Here is an 18892-nt window from a genome sequence, read left to right as displayed (position 1 = left end):
CAACGTGGTTGTAATTTTTGATTTTATATCTAGCGTTTTCATATTTTACGTCATGTTGTCGTATTAGCTACATGTGCCAAGGTCGTTAAACGGAGGCTTTTTTTTTATAATATCAAGTGACGGGACAAACAAGTCGTGCGCCTGACGGTAAGCTACACGCCTGTCCATAACAGTTGCAGTGCCACTCAGACCGCAAAGATCTGTGGGACACTGTCACAGCGCTCGTCGCTCTGAGACATAAAGTTGACAAGTCCCATGTGCCTGTAATTTCACCAGCACCCTTATCCTTCTAAACCGGGACGCAGTAGAGCTAACAATACTGCTTGGCGGCAGAAATAGGTAAGATGGCAGTACTTCCCTGGACGAACTCTTTTATAAGGAGCTCTACTGCTACTACTGCTACGGCTAAGTCACGCCGAGAGTTTTTTTGCACCCCTGGGGTTCTTACTCTTGAAGCACGAAATCCGTAGTTACGACGTTTTTCCACTATGGATGCCCTAAGGAACTACTCTCGAAGTCCGTCAGCGAAGATGAGCCCGTTCGAAATCGTCAAATCGCGTTGTCATCTGATCGAAACTCAAGTTTGTAGATCATCCATAGTACGAAAACGGTCGTAATTACGAATTTCGTACTACGAGAATAGGGACCCTGACTCCATTTTCTATCCGACTCTCGTCACCCGCTACCCGAGTTGACGAGCACATGGGGGCCATGTTTGCTATCGTCGTGTAAGTGGTGGATATTGCTATAAATAAAAGCAATCAATAAATTTTAATAAAGTAAATTTATTTTAAAAAACACGAGCCGTAAAATGTCATTACAATAACTTAATATAAGATGGCCAACGCTTTCTTTATAAAAAAGGCGATGTTAAAAACAATTAAACTGTGTTTACTGTGCGTTCAATCGAAACTATTCATATCTGGATTTAACGATGTGATGCAAAACAGAACACATAAATATTATATCAAGATGACCAACTTTAAACACTTTCATCAATGCGAGGAAACGAACGATAAAACACGAATACTTGGGGCGAAATTACAGGTCAGGTTATATCTTATTCTACAATCAATTAATTATAAAACAAATGAGCTATTGCAGCGGCGATTAAAAGAGCAATAGAGGTATTTGCAACAGTTGCAGAATTTCTTTGCCTGACTTGATTGAAAACGCCTAGCGCGAGGCTGTTGCCCCATTCCAGGTTGTCCATAGCTGTGCTTATTACATTTCTACCAGTTTGGAATGATTCAGGCAGGAATAGTTGGTTGTCATATAACCAAGTTTGGAACTGAAACAAAATTTCATATCTTATAATTAAAACCAAATAACCTAAAATTATGTTTTGTTGTATTTATTTTGTTTATCGGTTGTATGGTAATATAATTCTCCCGAGAATCGACATTAACCCTTTAATTTAACGCAATTAAAGATTTAGAGCTGCATGCTTCTAACTAACGCTAGCAATACCGAACTGATCTACATGGGAATTGTATGGGATTGTACCTATGTAATTGTTTTATTGTGTGCTTACCTCTTGAATAGTTTCAAAATCAGTTAAATGGTTTGTAATGCTATTGAGTGCAATGTTAAGTCTCGCAGCACCACCATACCTAGAAAAAATATTAATGACAAACTTAGAAGGTTTATGCATTTTATTACTAATAATCTAAATTTTCAGAAAAATATCAATTGCTTAGTTATGCATTCCACACTATATACTTTATTCATAAAGTTGCAATAACACTTATTCACCATGTGATAATATCTTGGTATCGAGTGTAGACGAAATTGAGAACATGCGGCAAATTCTCCGGGTTGCCTTGCAGTGCAAAGCTGAAGGCGTTAGTCTTATCGTGAATTCGTATTTTGTCGTTGTACAAGGTCTGCTCGAGGTAACTGGAATTAGAACATGCATTTATTGAATATTTTGTAACACGTACCCTTTCTCAACCATCATCTTCTCTTAAAATAATAAACTAATACGAATTCAGAGACAAAATTACGGAAAGCTTATGTCAAAACACATGCGATTATATTTTCATATTTAGCAAGTTTATTATATTTGTTTGACTACATGAACTATTTCTGAATAGTGTAAGTAAGTAGTGTAATAAAAATTGTAGAAAAATGTCTTTTTCCCTACTCTGGAGTGCAAAAAAAGGTAGTCGCACTTGTAATATTATCTATAGTAGAGTTTATATATATATCATAATTAAGTCGTATTTTCGTTGTATATTTTCTTGGTGCAACAAATTAAAGTAAACCTTATACCGCTGCAATATGGTCGCTTCTGTTTTGGAGGACTACGTACACTTCACGAATTCGTCGTCATTTCTACTGCTAGTATAGAGTATATTCACATACACTACATAAAACGAGAGAGATGAAATATTCAGACAAATAAAATATAGTACAAACTTTTAAAGTAGTTTTTTCTCAAACATAATAATATATTCTATAAAGCAACGTTGCATGGGGAGTATTTTGTTGAATATTTAATTTCTTTTCTAACTCATCATCACCAACCCATTTATAAGTTCCGTTGCTGAGCACGGGTCTCGATGCGAGCTGGGGACTTCATACTTTTTCTAGCGGAGAGAAAGAGTATAACGATGTTTTCTTCACCAAAAAGCTCATGGTAAATTTCAAACTTTCTCAAACTCCAACTTAATTTTAGTTTGTTACGATTAACTTACTGAACTATTGAATCTTCGTCCTTGGTACAAGCGAGTGCGCGTAGAATGACAACCATGTCTGCTGCATTTTGTGAAGAATTGTAGACCTGGTACAAGAATTCGTAGTCGCTGGCATCTCCCTCTCGCAGTCCTATGCAGTACACATAGCGACGAGCATTCTTAGGTACCCTAATCAAATAATAATAAATATTCTAAAAAACAAATAATTAAATTATAATTAAAAAAATAAAATTGTAATTTATAACATAATGAATAGAAAATAGAAAATGTGACCTCAACCGTTGAAAAATATCCATTATACATTTGATTCTATAATATAGAGGTACTCTAGTCAATTTTGATGTAGAATAAATGTGAACAAACAAAAACATACCTATGACTTTTAAAGTTTTCACTTCTGGCCATTTTACAGTTTCTACAATTTCTGGGGTATTGATAATATTATTCGTCAAAAAAGGAGGAGGTTCTCAATTCGATTGCTTTTTGTTTTTTTTTTTGTATGTTACGCGATTACTGAGGCATTTGTGAGCCGATTTTGATGACTCTCTTTTGTTGGAAAGAGGGTACCTCAGTATTGGTGCCATTTAAATTTAAAGAAAATGTTACACCTCTAAGGCTGGCAAACTAGGTGATGAATCCGGTTTAGCGCACTTTCCTTTAACCGACTTCAATAAAACTTGGTAAGTAGGTGTAATTCCAATAAAAAAGCCGATAAGCAATCTTTTGAGGGCAGTTTTTTCTAGCATTAAGTATTAATAAGTAAAAACCTACCTAACCTAGGTAAAAACCTACAATATACTTAATTACTTTATTATAAATAATATGTGTCAAAAGGTACTTTGCAAATTTTCCAATATTTAGCTTGGTAAGTATATATGTATAATATAGGCAATGGGATTATGTCGCCAAGCAGTAATGTCACATTACAGTGTTCCGGTTTTGAAGGGTGAGGGTGCTGGTGAAATTACAGGCACATGGGACTTGTCAACTTATGTCTCAGGGCGACGGGCGCAGTGGCAGTGCTCATCAGATCTTGCGATTTAAAGCCCTAAGTGGCACTGCAACTGTTACGGACAGGCGTGTAGCCTACCATCGGGCGCTCGACTTGTTCCTTCCGCCACTAAAAAAAAAATGTGGAAATCCACACAATCCAATTGCCTACTTACCTTTTTAAATTCCAATTGAGCAAACAAACAACAGACAAAGCTAGCCTAAATAATGAGATTGACAGCAAAATGTTCTTTACTTAACTACATTACTTTCATTGGTTGTCTCGAAACGTTTTGTTATTAAACATTCTATACCGAAGTTGACCAGAGTATAGACACAGGTATTTCATATCGTTTCTCTAATATATGTAGACAAAAGTGGAGCATAACTCACAATTCATTACGGTTCTCTTTGAACCGCGCCCAACGTTCCTTAGCATAATCAACACAACCCTCGTGATTAAGGGTGTTGCAGGCGTAGTTCAGGAGTTGCATGCGTTGCAATATAACATTGGTTTCATCGCCATCACGATCTTCATAACCTCCACTAGTTATTGCCGTCTCCATGGTGTTCAGCAAGTATCTCTGCAAACAGTAAAATAAGTATGTTTTATATCTCAACAAAATATTTTTATAAAACTAAAAGAAGAAACAAATTCGGTTACCTAACCTAATTGAAACATGGGGAATAAATGCGCATACGTTTTGCGAATAGCACAACTAGTCCTGTTGTTTTTTTTTATAACACGAGACGCCTGTCCATAGCAGTTGCAGTGCCAGTCAGAGCTTTAAATTACCTATTTGACTGAATTTTACCAGCACCCTTACCTTTCAAAACCGGAACGCAGTAATACTCAAATTACTCCTTGGCGGCAGAAATAGGTCAGGTATTTAATAAGGGTTCCTGTACTTCCCTAGATGAACTTTTTCACACGGACCTCTATTGCTATCAATATTCAATCCATTAGCACATTTAGATGATAAAATAAATAATATTAAAAAATAAATACTTACGGAGAATTCCTCGTGTGCGGGCTGCAAATGCTCAAACCTTCTCCGGAACCATTCCAGCTGACCGAGAGCGCCAGCCCAGACATAATAGTCAGTTTCTTGTGCCAAGAAGTCGAGAACATCAAACGCGCGCTCATATGTGATTTTTTCAGCGCGGAGGAAATAAAGAACATCGTTTACGATCTGAAAAAATAACGTTGAAGATATACATAAAAGTAGCATATTAATTCATCGTTACATGGTCGAACTTACGATTTTAACAACGTCTCGTAATTTTTTTTACCTGAGCTCTGTTCAACTTGTGAAAGACAGTCCTTTGCCTACGAAGAGCGGAAGCAAGCATTTCCCAGTTGTGGTCATCGTAATTAACTCGGTACAAACCTGCAAATCGAATGAAACCATATTTTTATATTGTCAAAACCTAAAATGAAAAGGTACATTCTTCTTGTGTTTTTTACTATCGGCTTTTTAATAGGGACATATCAATTTTGTACTTCAATAAAGGACAGAATAAATCAGACACCGAGCTGCAATTTATTCCAGGTGGAGTGCACATATTATATTTAAGAATGGGATTCGATCTTGTTCATATGACCACTGCTAGCACGTTTGCAGCGTTAAATCTTTCGAGCCAATTTTCCACCAGTCTTCCACACATATCGGCCGAAACGTTGCCAATTTCGCGTTTGATATTGTTCTTGAGCTCATTTAACATTATTGGCTTGTTGGAATAAACCAACGACTGAACGTAACCCCACAAAAATAATCTAACGGCGTTAGATCCTAAGAGCAACGAGGCCATTCGACCGGATCGTTTCGCGAGATTACACGATCGAACTTCGACCAGCTGTGTGCCTGCTGCAAACGTGCACGTTGTGGTCTAATGAACGAGATCCAATTCCATTCTTAAATGTAATGCATTAATAAATGTTCGATATCTCAATTACTTATTCTGTGTTTTATTAAAATACAAAATTGTTATGTCCACATTGGAAAACCCTTTGTAAGTGATGTTATTTACCAGACTGCGCTATGTTTAGGATAACCCAAAAATGACCAGGAGCAGAATTAAAACTCATGGTTCGTTCAGTCATGACGAAAGCTGGTGTAGTGCTTTGGAAGTTGGGGTTTTGCCCCGACGTCCATGATACAGGTACTTGCCAAATAGGGCTATCAATTTCACCCCAAAGGACAAAACGCTCCTGAAAATAATAATACCTTTTTTATAAAAAAATCTCAAAAGCTTGTGGAACTACATCCATTTGCCAAGTTTTATTGAAATCAATTAACGGAAAATGAGTGAAATCCGATATACTGGATTCATCCCCTGATTTACCACCCTTAGAGGTAGAATATTTGCTTCAAATTGGAATTGGACCACTACTGAGGTTCCACCTTTCCAACAAAAAAAGAATAATCGAATTCGGTTCACAAATATCGCAGTAATCGTGTAACATACATACAAAAAATACAGTCGAATTGAGAACCTTTTATTTATTTTAAAATTGGTTAACAAGCCGGGATTCGTGTTTCAAAAGTGTAGTTCCGTCAATGACCAACAGAATACAAGTGGAGGCTGAAATACAACAGTATATAGACGAGAAGTTGTCCTTTTTCGTCCACAGTAATGGAAAACAAAGTAACCTCATAGGATATGTGATTGATGAGTAAAAACCTTTTTATTTGCTTATTTTTTTTTATGAATGAAATTTATTACGCATTGAATTGTCACAATTATACATTTTTAACTTTTGCCTTCGAATTCGCTCGCGTAGAACTAGGTAAGTAACGGTTTTTATTCCTCTGTACAGAAATACACATGACAAATAACTGTTTAGTTTTATATTTTATATCCCCTTTTAACTACTAAAGATAATCCTGATAAAACATAAAATAAAGTCAATGAGTATACTATATATTTTTATATTAATAATAATAATTGTTTATTTAAATCCATAGACTATAGTAGGAAAATACAATTCAATAAAATTCATAATTTTAAAAATAAGTTTGATTCCGTCAACCTCGACATACATAGCAATTTTAGACGTCAATGGCAGTTTTCGGAGTCAGGCGAGCAAACACCTCTCGCATTAAGCCATTGCTCTGTCCAATCCTTTCCATAAAATAAATAATACGATGACGTACCACGATAGCACAGAACGTATCAATAGGAGCTTGCATAAACATGCCAGAAGCGCTACCGTATCGCTGTAAGCCCATGAGATGTCGGAATGTTTTAATATTTGATTTTATAGGAATGAAAATATATCTAAATTTAGTTCTAGGTTTAGTCATGGAACAATCATTCAAAGAATCAGTTGGGCAATATCATCATGTGCTTATACAGGAATATAATATTATAAAATATTGTAGAAACGTTCAGCTCACCTGCTCTATATTAACTAAGCCAGTCTCCATATTCACATCAACGTTCAAAACTGGAGACCCACGGTTCTGTACCCAACTGTCAAAAACATTTCCAATATCGATACCGGGGTATCGATTCACAAAGGTACGATCTTCAGATACAGCTCTTCGAAATGCACTATACATGTCTGCTGGTGTTGAGATCTTATATGCGCTGAAAAACGATAAGTATGGAATTTAGCTGGCAAGCCTTGTGAGTTACAATAACAATGATCAAAAATAGTATATCATAAAATAACAATGATAAAATAAAATGAACAAATCAAATCAAAGAACTCACTTATCTCTGAGATAGTACCGCAAGGCAGTTCTAAAATTGAACTCTCCAATGAAATGTTCCAACATTCTGAGCACCGAAGCTCCCTTAGCGTAGCTGGCAGTACTAAAGTGAGCAGTCACGGATGGGTTGTTTGCAACGGTAGACCAATTCATAGGAGTGGCTCCTCGGCCTGCGTCAAAATTCAGCGCGCTGTGAACGGAGTCGACTACGAACTGATCGTCTAATTCTAAACTTCTGTCGGCCTGAAACATTTCAGACAAATTCCTTAAACACGCATAGAAAGCATCTCTCTAAAAACATTGGACAGTAACAACCCACTTACATATACCTGACTGCTAGCAACGACTGTTCTTTTTTTTTTTTTTTTTTTGTGACTCGGCAAAATGACTGCACCGCGCCTGATGGAAAGTGCGAATACTCTACGTTCTCTAGGCGAATGCGATTTCGAGCGAAATACATCGCGTTTTATTTTGTATTTGAATATTATATAAATAGATAGATTTCCCTTACCCAATGAGCACCGAAATATTCAAAGAAACTAGCAAAGGATTCATTAAGCCAGAGATTACTCCACCAAAAACAGGTTACAAGATTGCCGAACCATTTGTGACCTAATTCATGCGCCACTATTGAAGCGATAGTTAGCTGACTTGGCATATTCGTGTTATCCTCATCGTACAGCAAAAATGCTTCCCTGAAAAGTTATAAATAAGTGTTGCTTAATGAATGATCATGATCATATTAAGCAAGTTACTTGTGACTTTTACCTGTAGTTAACCATTCCCCAGTTTTCCATAGCACCTGACGGGAAATCCGGCAATGCAATATGATCATTCTTCATTGTTTCACCTTGTCCCATGTCATAGTAATCAATGGCGAAGTAGGTGCTGAGTTCCTCGGTAATACGAAAACCAATATCAGCCGCGTACTCATGCTGGTCAAGAGCATTCGGTCTTGAGACAATGCCGAACTGTTTTTCTGGGTTGCCAGAATAGTCGGTAGGTATAAAATGGCTCACGTGGAACGCCACTAGGTAGGCAGATACAATGGGAGTAGGTAGGAAAGTTTCTCTAATGCGGCCAGGGGAGACCCTAAAAAAGAAAAATGTTACAGTATACTCAAAAAAACAACAAATGTGGCGATCCACTGAGTATTGAGTTGGCTCAGGTGAGATGCAACTTCTAACGCCAAAGAGCGCTGTTTACTTTTGTAAAGCCGCCTTCATCCTTGCAGCGGCGCGTCGATTAGTAGTGGCGCCTCAGAAAGACTTAATACGGTTTGGATTCAGGTTTACGGAACAGGCGGCTACTCTCGATCTCCGTCCGACATCCGTCCGAAACAATTACTGTCAAATAAGTAATATTCGACAAAATTAAAAGACAAGTATCCAGTATGAAGCTTCATTCGCATCACGTGTCTTTTCATTTGGTCAAGTATTGCTTATTTGGCTGTAATTGTTTCGGACTGATGTCAGACGGAGATCGAGAGTAGACCCCCAGGGTCAATTTGATCGGGTGAGCATTTTTATAAGGTTTGACCTGGTATGCCTGTGCGGTTCGATTCAAACAATGGCACACCTCGAGGATTTACCGACGGCTACTAGTGACGCGGTCAACGTACTTATGTTCTAGGCCGCAATTATATAGTGTTTGTAATAATAAGAAACTAAAACGAGACTTTGAGTAAATAAAAAACAACTATAAAACACAATAATAATAAACAACAATTAAACAACTAATTGACTTATAAAATATAGTTATAGAGTGTCCGAATTAGAAATGACAAATTCTCAAATGCGTTGTCCAATTTATTACATTTGTATATTTATTTTGACGTTATTCAAATTGCTTTTATTATTATGACATAGAGTTATCATTAAAATTGACCCATATAACTATCACCGCGTTTAAATTACTGACTTTAACATAAATAAAAAAGAAACATGTTACACCTGCTTTAGTCTGTCGAAGTGCATGTGAGTGAATGTATAATATACCTTCAATAGTTGTATGCTTATGTTTAGCCGAATACAGTGAAACTATACTTAATTTGTATATATCAGCTTCTACATAACGTGTGTTTTTACAAATAAATGAATTATTAATAAATATAGTACTTACACCTGGGTGTCATTGATAGCCATATTTGAGAAAGATGGTTGCAGAGCACTGTCACGTGTAATGGAAATAACGAAACGTGATTTGAATTGTGGCTCGTCGAAACACGGGAATGCCTTCCTAGCGTGGAATGGCTGGAACTGAGTGGTTGCGTATTCACTGCAAATTTTTCATTATATAACTTAATGATTACGAATACAAAGATCGAACACATTGAAAAAATTTTCTTCGTCCCGGTGGCACTTGTACCCATGACCATGCATTGCTCTTACCACCTGAGCCACAGGTCAAGTGACCGAGTTGTCGAAATTCTCCTATGTGTTTTTTGTTATAGATCTTTGTACTGGCCTTCGGCATTCGTTGCCGCTAGTGACTTCTAGTGACAGATTTTTGAAACCTACTCACCGCAGCTGGTACCTATAAACTTGCCTCAACTGACGTAGATGTCTATTTGATAAAAAATGATCAAATGTACATTTGATCAAAAATCGACATTTATCTTTGCAAATAATCATCAATCATAGCAAAACAAAAAAATTTAATAATTATATAACTTAATGTTCTGTAACTTACCGCCTTAAAGTCAACATATCTTTAAAATGTCAATGTTACTCACCGGAGAGTATTGTCATCGTAGTAATAACCCTTGTAAAATCCCCTATCTATAGGATTCTCATTGATTTGACCAAGGTAAGCTATGGTGATTGTGTAGATACCAGCAGGTATGGGATTAACTAAATTTATTATTAGTATTTCGTAATAGTCGTCTACATCGAAAGGTAAAGAGTTATTCAGTGAGACGGGTTGATTTTCTGAATTCATTATAGTAACTGTGTTAACTTCTACCACTTTTTGATGGAGAACAATCTCGGTTAAATCTGAGACTGTGACCTGTAAAAATGAAATAAATTTTTTTTATGTTAATCTTCAATAATAAGAATGCAGTAATGGTTCTATTGGTGTTCGATACAGAGTATATCCTGCTGTTTCATTTAAAAGTTGGACTGGATCCATATTAAATACTCACATCGACTTCAAGTTGTACGATACCATTGAAACGAGACTCGGACAGATAGACGTCCAGGTCTACATTGATGCGGAGCGGCTGCACGATGTCCTTCAGACGGTACTTGGGATCATCCAAGTTAGTAGAGAAATCTTCAAAGTCCATGTTTGCCCGCAATTCAGTCGTAGGGGTCGCAGCGACAGCCCCAATGACGAAAAGGAGGAACATTGTAGAACCTGCTTTTAGGAAAAATATTCGTATGAAATCACAACGTAGTCGGCAACTTAAATAATCTAATGTTTTATCTCATGAACTTTTTATCTCCAGAAGAGCCAATTGGCTTTGAAGATGCATTGTGATAAAACCCTTAAACACAATTAAAAATGGGTCGAAATATGAGTCGAAGCTTTTTTTTCTAAATCTAATTCATTACATTATCACCCAGAACACCCAGACTAGAACCAATTTTGAAAAGATCCTTTCCCAAAAGAGATTGGAACTCTTCATTCAGCGTCCACAATGTTGGGCCACCGAGGTCGTCAAATGCAAAGGACTTCCTTTGCAATTTATTTTAAAATAGTATAATTAAGTATATCATGTATCAATATTAAATATATTTCTATCTTAACTGATACGCATTGACATACAGATAAGCATAACACCAACTACAGAGTAATTTCCCTTTATATACTTTGTATGTAAAACTTACAAAGTTCGCAATCACTATGTAGGCAATAAATAAAATGGGATAACCTTGAAGTCTATAACAATAATCATTTTTACCTTCATAGTCAGAAAAATAAAAAAATATATATATAATCGCTAATGCGGCGCGATAAATTGGTTAATGAGGTATTTATCAACTAACAATCTTATTATCATACTTTTTAACCCTCTTCAAAAAAAGGAGGAGGTTCTCAATTCGACTGTATGTTTTTTTTTGTATGGATGTTACGCGATAACTCCAGTATTTGTGAACCGATTTTCGTGACTCTTTTTTGTTGGAAAGAGAGTACCTCCATAGTGGTCCCATTTCATTTTGAAGAAAATCATCCACCTCTAAGGGTGGCTGATCACGCATGAACATTCATTTTTATAAATAGCGCCTAAGTTTTACATAATGAGCAATTATTTTAATGGTTAGTTTTGCTATTCTCCAATTCAAGGCGTTTTTCTCTCTCAATATACTTTGAGTAGTGAGAACCGATTTTTATTATCTCCTGTGTCAAGTCCCGTATAGTGGCAAACTAGGGGATATTTCAATGAAATTTAGCAAATAGACGTAGTTCCACGTACTTTTGAGCTCGGTTTTTTTTAGAACTCTGTACTGATTCTATCTTTGATATTTTTATCTTTTCATTAATGTAATATGCATGATCGTCTACGCCCGAGTATATTTATCCACCTTATTTTATACTCTATTTAATAAAATCAACATAGGTCGCTAATTTCACTGTCATTGGACTTTCAACTTAAAAATTTTCTGTTACTGGAAATGTTTTTCTAATATTATGGCTTCTAGCTTTAAAACCGTGTCATATTCACTTCAAATTATCAATTTACCTTAACAAAGGTATGGTAAACATGATAAGTTCCGTCTCACATCTGATTTACTTTACACGACTTTCACAATTTTCACGGGTCACGTTGATGTCTAAAAGATATAATAATGTCCTCGCATCTGCGTTACAAAAAACTCACTAACTACGTAAACTAGTATATAACATTATAAAAATCTTAACATACTTAATAATAATAATGCAGTATTTCAATACACCGTATATTCCCATTTTAATGTAATTTTTGTGTAAATTGTTATGAATATCCAAGAAAAATTTAGAGCTCAATATTGCTAGGTCGGGGCAAAAGAAGTAATATCACCAGAAACCATTTATGGACACTTTTTGAAAGTGACTCTTAATGAAACCAACTTAATCTAATAAGCATTTAGTCTGTAGTTCTTTTATTACTTTTCATCATTAATTGTTCAATTTAATTGAAACGTACATTTCAATTTCATTCTTATTTGGAACCGTAGAAGCAGAAGAAAAATTTCATTTCATGCCATAAAATTTCTATGTACGGGTCTTTTGTTACTAAATTATCGGAATTACTGCCATTCATAGATACTATATATACTGCTATGAAGTAGTCTATTGAGCTACTTACCCATTCTGACCACGGCGACACCAAGCGGCCTACTAAGAAGACAATTTTACTGACTACATAAATAAAATGTTAATCAATATTTTTATCACCCAATAATTAGAATGTATTATAAACCAATCGACGCGCGAAGCGGGTTACATTTATGTGATAAGATGCTGATTAGATTTTATTGTCATCGAAATTATCATGAGCCGGATTATGGGGGAATAATTTTTGGTATAATGATAATTTTTATTACCAATATTGGCCCGTTATTTAAGGTTTTTATGTACCTATACAGAAAACTTTTTCACTAAGAAAACGTGCACCTGATGGTAAGTGACACACGACTCCATAACAGTTGCAGTGCCAGTTAGAGCTTTAAATCTCAAAGATCTGAGAGGCACTGCAACTACGCCCGTCACCCTGAGGCGTAAGTTGACAAATCCCATGTGTCTGTAATTTCACCAGCACCCTTATCCTTCCAAACCGGAACGTAGTAACGCTTACATTACTGGTTAACGGCAGAAATAGATAAGGTGGCAGTACTTCCCTGGAGGAACTCTTTCACAAGGAGCTCTACTGCTACTTACATAAAGATACCAGTATACTTAAGTATGCTGGTATGATATTTCTCATGGTTTGGTTTAGAAGTCGCAAAGGACCATTTTGTATGTATTATTAAGGAACTTCCAGAGTAGTTAACTAAATTCCTAGAATCACATTTATGTGAAAAGCTAAGTCAGCTTACTCTACTTACCCTACTCTACTATTTCTAGTATCTATATTTTATTTGTCAGTCTTAAACGTAGAACTAAAACATTACGTAACGTAAGGTACGACTTTATATATATTTTATCCATGACACTGTTTTAAGGCTATGTTATTACGAGTTATCACAATTATTTGATAAGTTTCTATTACTTATGCCGTTTCACACTTTCGGCAGCGCTGCGGCAATTTAATTATTGAAATATTTGTAGATATCCTTAATAGACATTGGAATGTATCATTATCAATGAAAATTATTAGGGAGTACATTTTTATGAATGTAATTTCTCTAGGTAAGCAAATACAACATCACCTCATCGTTCAGATAACTTTTTTACTTCTTAAGCAACTACCAACTAGTTGGTTTATAGCTAACATATTACACCACTGTCCAGAAATAGTGATAGTTAATACGAGTAGTTCATTATGATACTAAGATCAGAAAGTAAAGTTTTATCTAGTAAGAGGAGTTCCATGTGAAAGAGTTAGTCCTGGGTAGTACTGCCACTTTACATATTTCTGCCGCCAAGAAATAATGCGAGCATTACTGCGTCCGGTTTTGAAGTGTAAGGGTGCTAGCGAAATTACAGACACATGGCACTTTTTGCCATATGTCTCAATGTGACGGGTGCAGCAGCAATGAGAGGCACTGCAACTGTTATGGACAGGCGTAATGCTTATCACCAGTCACACAAGTTCGTTTTGTTTTTTTTTTTGTTCGTCCAGTAACTTAGAATTAAATTTATTACATTATTAGAATTTATGAAAAAAAGTCCTGACGGAAATCGACCCACATTGTTAACCGCTAACCCAGTTTACAGCTAGAGGCTATTTTAAAGCAAGTAAGTATTGTAAGAATTTAGGAATTAAAATTTCGAATTTCCACTACTCTCCTACGGAATACGTTACAATACTTAAAAAATGTTGTAGTACCGAAGTAGCAATTACACATTTCGATTTTCATACAAATTCAATTTTAATGAAAATAGTCTAATAGTTTTTTATTATTACAAGAAATTTATGCATTGATGAAATCTATTTAAATTTAATACGTAGTAAAGTCATGAATAACAAATAATTTGAATAAGTCAAGAAATTACAAATTACATGGTTCAGTGCTCACACTCGTGAAAAAGCCCGCCCCTGACTGATCCCGGCGCAAAGGTGCTTATGACGCTTGCCGCATTTCCTCACTGTATGGCAATGGACAATCTTTGCGCCAAGAACAACCCGGCGCGGGAGTTATCTTCACTCTCCTTTAGCCGTCGCCGAATTTCCGCTACAAACTTTTTCGCATCGCTACACCAACAACCCGCCGTCTTAACAGCAAGCGGAACGAAAATGTAGCGACTTTCCAAATCACGATATTTGTCTCGTTCCTTGCGAGCACCGGACTCAGCAGCTGCACCAGCTGAAGTCACTGTGCCACTGAGATGCAAAGCTGCAAATATGCTAACATATGTCGCATCCCACAGGAGACACCTATCCCTCTCCCACGGCACCAGAGTCATTCCATCGGGCCTTTTCCCATTTAATTTCGTTTTTTTGAATACAGAAGCATTCAATATTACCTGGCTGAATGTGTGGTCGAGGAAATAGCATACCTACCCAAAAATCATATGAGTACAAGTCAGATTGTCAGGGAATACTATAATCATTTCACACGCTAGCCGCTCTCATTTAGCTTTTCATCTGCCTCTGTGGCCGAACGTAGCAACATTACCACCCTAGACAAAAATCGATGCAAACTGGTTTACTTTGTTTAAATTTTACCATAGTAACTCAAGAGGAGTGCTAATCGTCATACCAGATAGCGTGGTTAGGAATTTAGTACCTATTAGTACACCAGATGTCGCGATGAGTACCAAATAACAATTTGTTTTACATTGACAAGCTGCAATTTATGAATGCTACTCTAATTTCTAGTGATAACAAACAAATCAACTAGATGGCGCTTATTGTACATATTTTTACGGATAGTGTCGACTATTCTCTTCTTTTATTTTGTTTGGAATTAGATTAGCACCATCTACCCATATTAGGAAGCGTTATACAAAATTTATTTGCAATACACAATGCCATCTATTGACACGCATATTTGTCAAAGTTCATAAATTAGTTTTAGCTCGTGATGAAGATTTGAATACTTATTAATTTATATTACAGAGTAGTTATTTGATGTAATAACTACTTCCAGGCTATTGATCAGCGCCATCTAGATGTTATAAGATGGAATTTTGACCTTTTTCATCACAGACCACATAGTGTTTTTCACAATTCCGGTCTGTAATATGAAGATTCAGAGTTCTCTTGAGTTCTATTTTATTAGTCCATGATTTTATCTAACATAATTATTAATGACGAAGTTCAAGTTGAGTGTGTGCGTTACTTCCCTAGATAAACTCTTTCACAAGGAGCTCTACTGCTGTCCTACTTACTGTCTATTGTATCATGCGCCACTAAAATCCCGAATGAGATAGAGATTTACAACGAAAAACGGTGAAACCCTAAAGGGTATGATTTTGCAATATGTGAAAGCTTCTTATTGCCGTTTCTGGCCATCACATGCAGCGTCTTTCTTCATTTTGCTGCAAAATTATTACCATTTCTGAGGTCCATTTCACTAGTCCTTAACGTTATTGCCCTGACTGGTTTTACCGCGACTATTTTTTTTTATAAAACCAAGTGACGAGACGAACAAGTCGTACGCCTGGTGGTAAGCGACACACCTATCCATAACAGTTATTTGATCTGAGAGGCACTGCCGCTGCGCCCGTCATAAGTTGATAAGTCCCATGTGCCTGTAATTTCACCAGCACCCTTACCCTTCTAAACCCCTCACATGACTGATTGACGGCAACAATAGGTAATTATTTTCTGTATAAAAATTTACCAAATTTTTGTGTATATATATATATATACAAAATCATAATCATAATACGGCACCATTTTGAAATACACATGTTCATAATAAACATAATAACCCTTACTGGAAAATATTGACTATAGTGCTAGCTAGTACACATTCAGGGCTAATAAAATCTAAAATTAAATAAAAAAAAAACAATATTTAAAAATACTGTTAAAAATACAATAATTTTAATTTTAGTTAAAGTGAAATAGGATGGAGGCTGGACAAACAATTAAGAACGAGGTAGGGATTTCAATAATTTGAGAAGTGGTGTATTTTAAATAATTTATCAACGTTTTCTTAATAATATAATGATAATTTAAAAAAGGAGTTTAATATTTAGTAGCCTGTCCTCGACTGTGGAAACGGCATAGCAGCGGTGCGGCATCGGCTCTATTAACTTTTTGCAGTTTTCAAGTGAAATAGAGTTCCATTCTTCTAAAAACGGATCGTACCATTCGTTCACATTACTACACCGTCTGTTTGCCAATTTCTTTTTGACTTGACACCAAAGATGCTCTATTAAATTAAGATCTGGGCTATTTGGTGGCCAGTCCAACACAGTAACCAGTTGGCTGTCAAGGAATCTTCGAACAGAGTAGGCTGTATGTTTCGGGTCATTGTCATGCTGGAATGTCCAAATTATCGAAAGATTATCATCAGCGTACGGTAGCATACAAGGATGTGTTTGTTATGGTATTACCTTGTATCAGCCTAGTAGGCCCTACGCCATAAGCAGAAAAGCAAACCCAAGTTTTAATGTTTCCACCACCGTGCCGTATCTTCACCGTCTTTTTCGAATATTTTGGATTAAATGCCATATTCTAAGGTATGTACTGCTTGCCATCAGAGAATAGTCTGTTAATTTTAGTTTCATCCGAGAATAGTACATACTTCTACTGCGCCTCTGTCCAGTGTTCATACTTCCTTGCAAACGCAAGTCGGGCCTGTCTATGTCGTGGTGTCACCATGGGCATCTTCCTTGTCACTTTCCCAAATAAGTGTGCCTCCACCAAGCGTCTTCGAACGGTGCGTGCAGATACTCTGCGAGAATTGTTCTCACCAAAAACTTCGTTTTTTATTTAATTTGAGCCTTTGAATGTCAAAGTCAAAGATCATTTATTCCATAGGTGAAATAAATTTACACTTGAAAACGTCACATTTACATTACATTACATTAAGCTACTGCTCGTTCACTACGTTGATTTCCCTGAGTAGAACGAGCAAGAAACTCTGGGTGCTCTTTTTAAATAAACTTAAATGCTATGGAATTCACTTTGAATCAAATTTCTGTGGATTCTGGAGCCGTGTCGTCTTTCCATACATCTTTATCTAACACGTAGTCTTAAATTTTGTAATATGAATTTTCAATCAAAATATTTTTAATGTAGTTTTTAAACTTAGGAAATGATAATCTTAATATATGCTCCAGAATCTTATTGTGAAAACGTATACAGTTCCCCATAAAAGAGTCGTTTACCTTGGTTAAACGAAGTCGTGGTACCATGAGTTTGGACTTAGGTCTAAGGTTAATATTATGGATATCTTCTTTCTTATTGAAATCATGTATATTTTTACGGGCATTTAAAACATTGAAGTAAATGTACTGTGATGCCACAGTCATGAGATCAGTCTCCTTAAACTTTTCTCTGAGAGAAACCCGAGAGCCTAGACGGTACACAGAACGAATCGCTCGTTTTTGCAATACAATTATGGTTTGAATATTTGCCGCTTTACCCCACATGAGAATCCCGTAGGACATTATACTATGAAAGTAACTGAAGAAAAAAGTAAAGCTCACGGTATTCTGCGGACTGCGTATGCAGCGGAGCTTAATCTGCTGGCCAGGGAAGATATATGTGGAAACCATTAGTTTATTACCTTAGTCACTCCCAAGAAGACTGCTTATTAACAAGGTCTAACTTTTCTCCGTTTATTTCTATGCTTGGACTAGTCGATTTTACGTTAGGTAATTCAAATTTAACACATTTTGTCTTCTTGGCAAATGAAAAAAAATGGGTCTTGCTTAGCGAGATTACTATTCTTGAATCTTCTCGTGGAGACGTTTTTCTTTATTTTGGTTTACGGGAAATATTCATAGGTTGTTGTGTGTTTTAAAATATTTCACGGCTTGATACACCTTCATTTATGAACAATGCAAATGATCTGCAATTTTCTGATAAGACCACTTACGACCACGCAGGTTTATTATAATTTCTCTTGTAGCAGAGTCACAAGATTTATTTTTTCCCATTATTTTCTATAAATAATTGCTTCGAACGTTCTTAAACCAACAATGGCGGCAGAGGACATAAAAATAGTAATGAAGAATTATCGCATTCCATTTTCAAAAGAGTAAAAAAGAAAATTATATTTTAGTTCTTAATAATTTGTCCAACCAGTGTTCCGGGAAGTAACTGAGTGATTGTGATTTAATAAATAAAAATATATATAATTATATCTACACTTATTGGTTATTGCAAAATATTAGGGGTTAAAGTATGAAATTGCCGTTTTATTGCAATAGGTT

General features: G+C 36.0%; 1 protein-coding gene across 1 annotated transcript in view; it reads right to left on the bottom strand.

Annotated features, from left to right (window-relative positions):
• Positions 1-775: 775 nt before the first annotated feature.
• The window catches only part of LOC113231890, a 25958-nt gene continuing 7841 nt past the window's right edge, over positions 776-18892 (bottom strand). The window contains exons 16-32 of the mRNA XM_026466430.1: positions 14646-15055; positions 12702-12730; positions 10554-10768; positions 10143-10417; positions 9530-9685; positions 8177-8500; positions 7920-8103; positions 7410-7651; positions 7091-7283; positions 5721-5901; positions 4983-5080; positions 4703-4882; positions 4083-4273; positions 2700-2867; positions 1756-1899; positions 1535-1613; positions 776-1291 (exon numbers count right to left, since the gene is read on the bottom strand). Coding sequence (XP_026322215.1) covers positions 1076-1291; positions 1535-1613; positions 1756-1899; positions 2700-2867; positions 4083-4273; positions 4703-4882; positions 4983-5080; positions 5721-5901; positions 7091-7283; positions 7410-7651; positions 7920-8103; positions 8177-8500; positions 9530-9685; positions 10143-10417; positions 10554-10768; positions 12702-12730; positions 14646-15055 — 3285 coding nt within the window. The 3' untranslated portion in view covers positions 776-1075. The remainder of the gene's footprint in view (positions 1292-1534; positions 1614-1755; positions 1900-2699; positions 2868-4082; positions 4274-4702; positions 4883-4982; positions 5081-5720; positions 5902-7090; positions 7284-7409; positions 7652-7919; positions 8104-8176; positions 8501-9529; positions 9686-10142; positions 10418-10553; positions 10769-12701; positions 12731-14645; positions 15056-18892) is intronic.

The sequence above is a fragment of the Hyposmocoma kahamanoa genome, unplaced genomic scaffold (assembly GCF_003589595.1).
Source record: "Hyposmocoma kahamanoa isolate Upper Pololo Valley unplaced genomic scaffold, ASM358959v1 66, whole genome shotgun sequence".
Taxonomy (NCBI): domain Eukaryota; kingdom Metazoa; phylum Arthropoda; class Insecta; order Lepidoptera; family Cosmopterigidae; genus Hyposmocoma; species Hyposmocoma kahamanoa.
The sequence above is the reverse complement of the archived record's forward strand: the minus strand, read 5'-3'. Positions and strand labels throughout refer to the sequence as shown.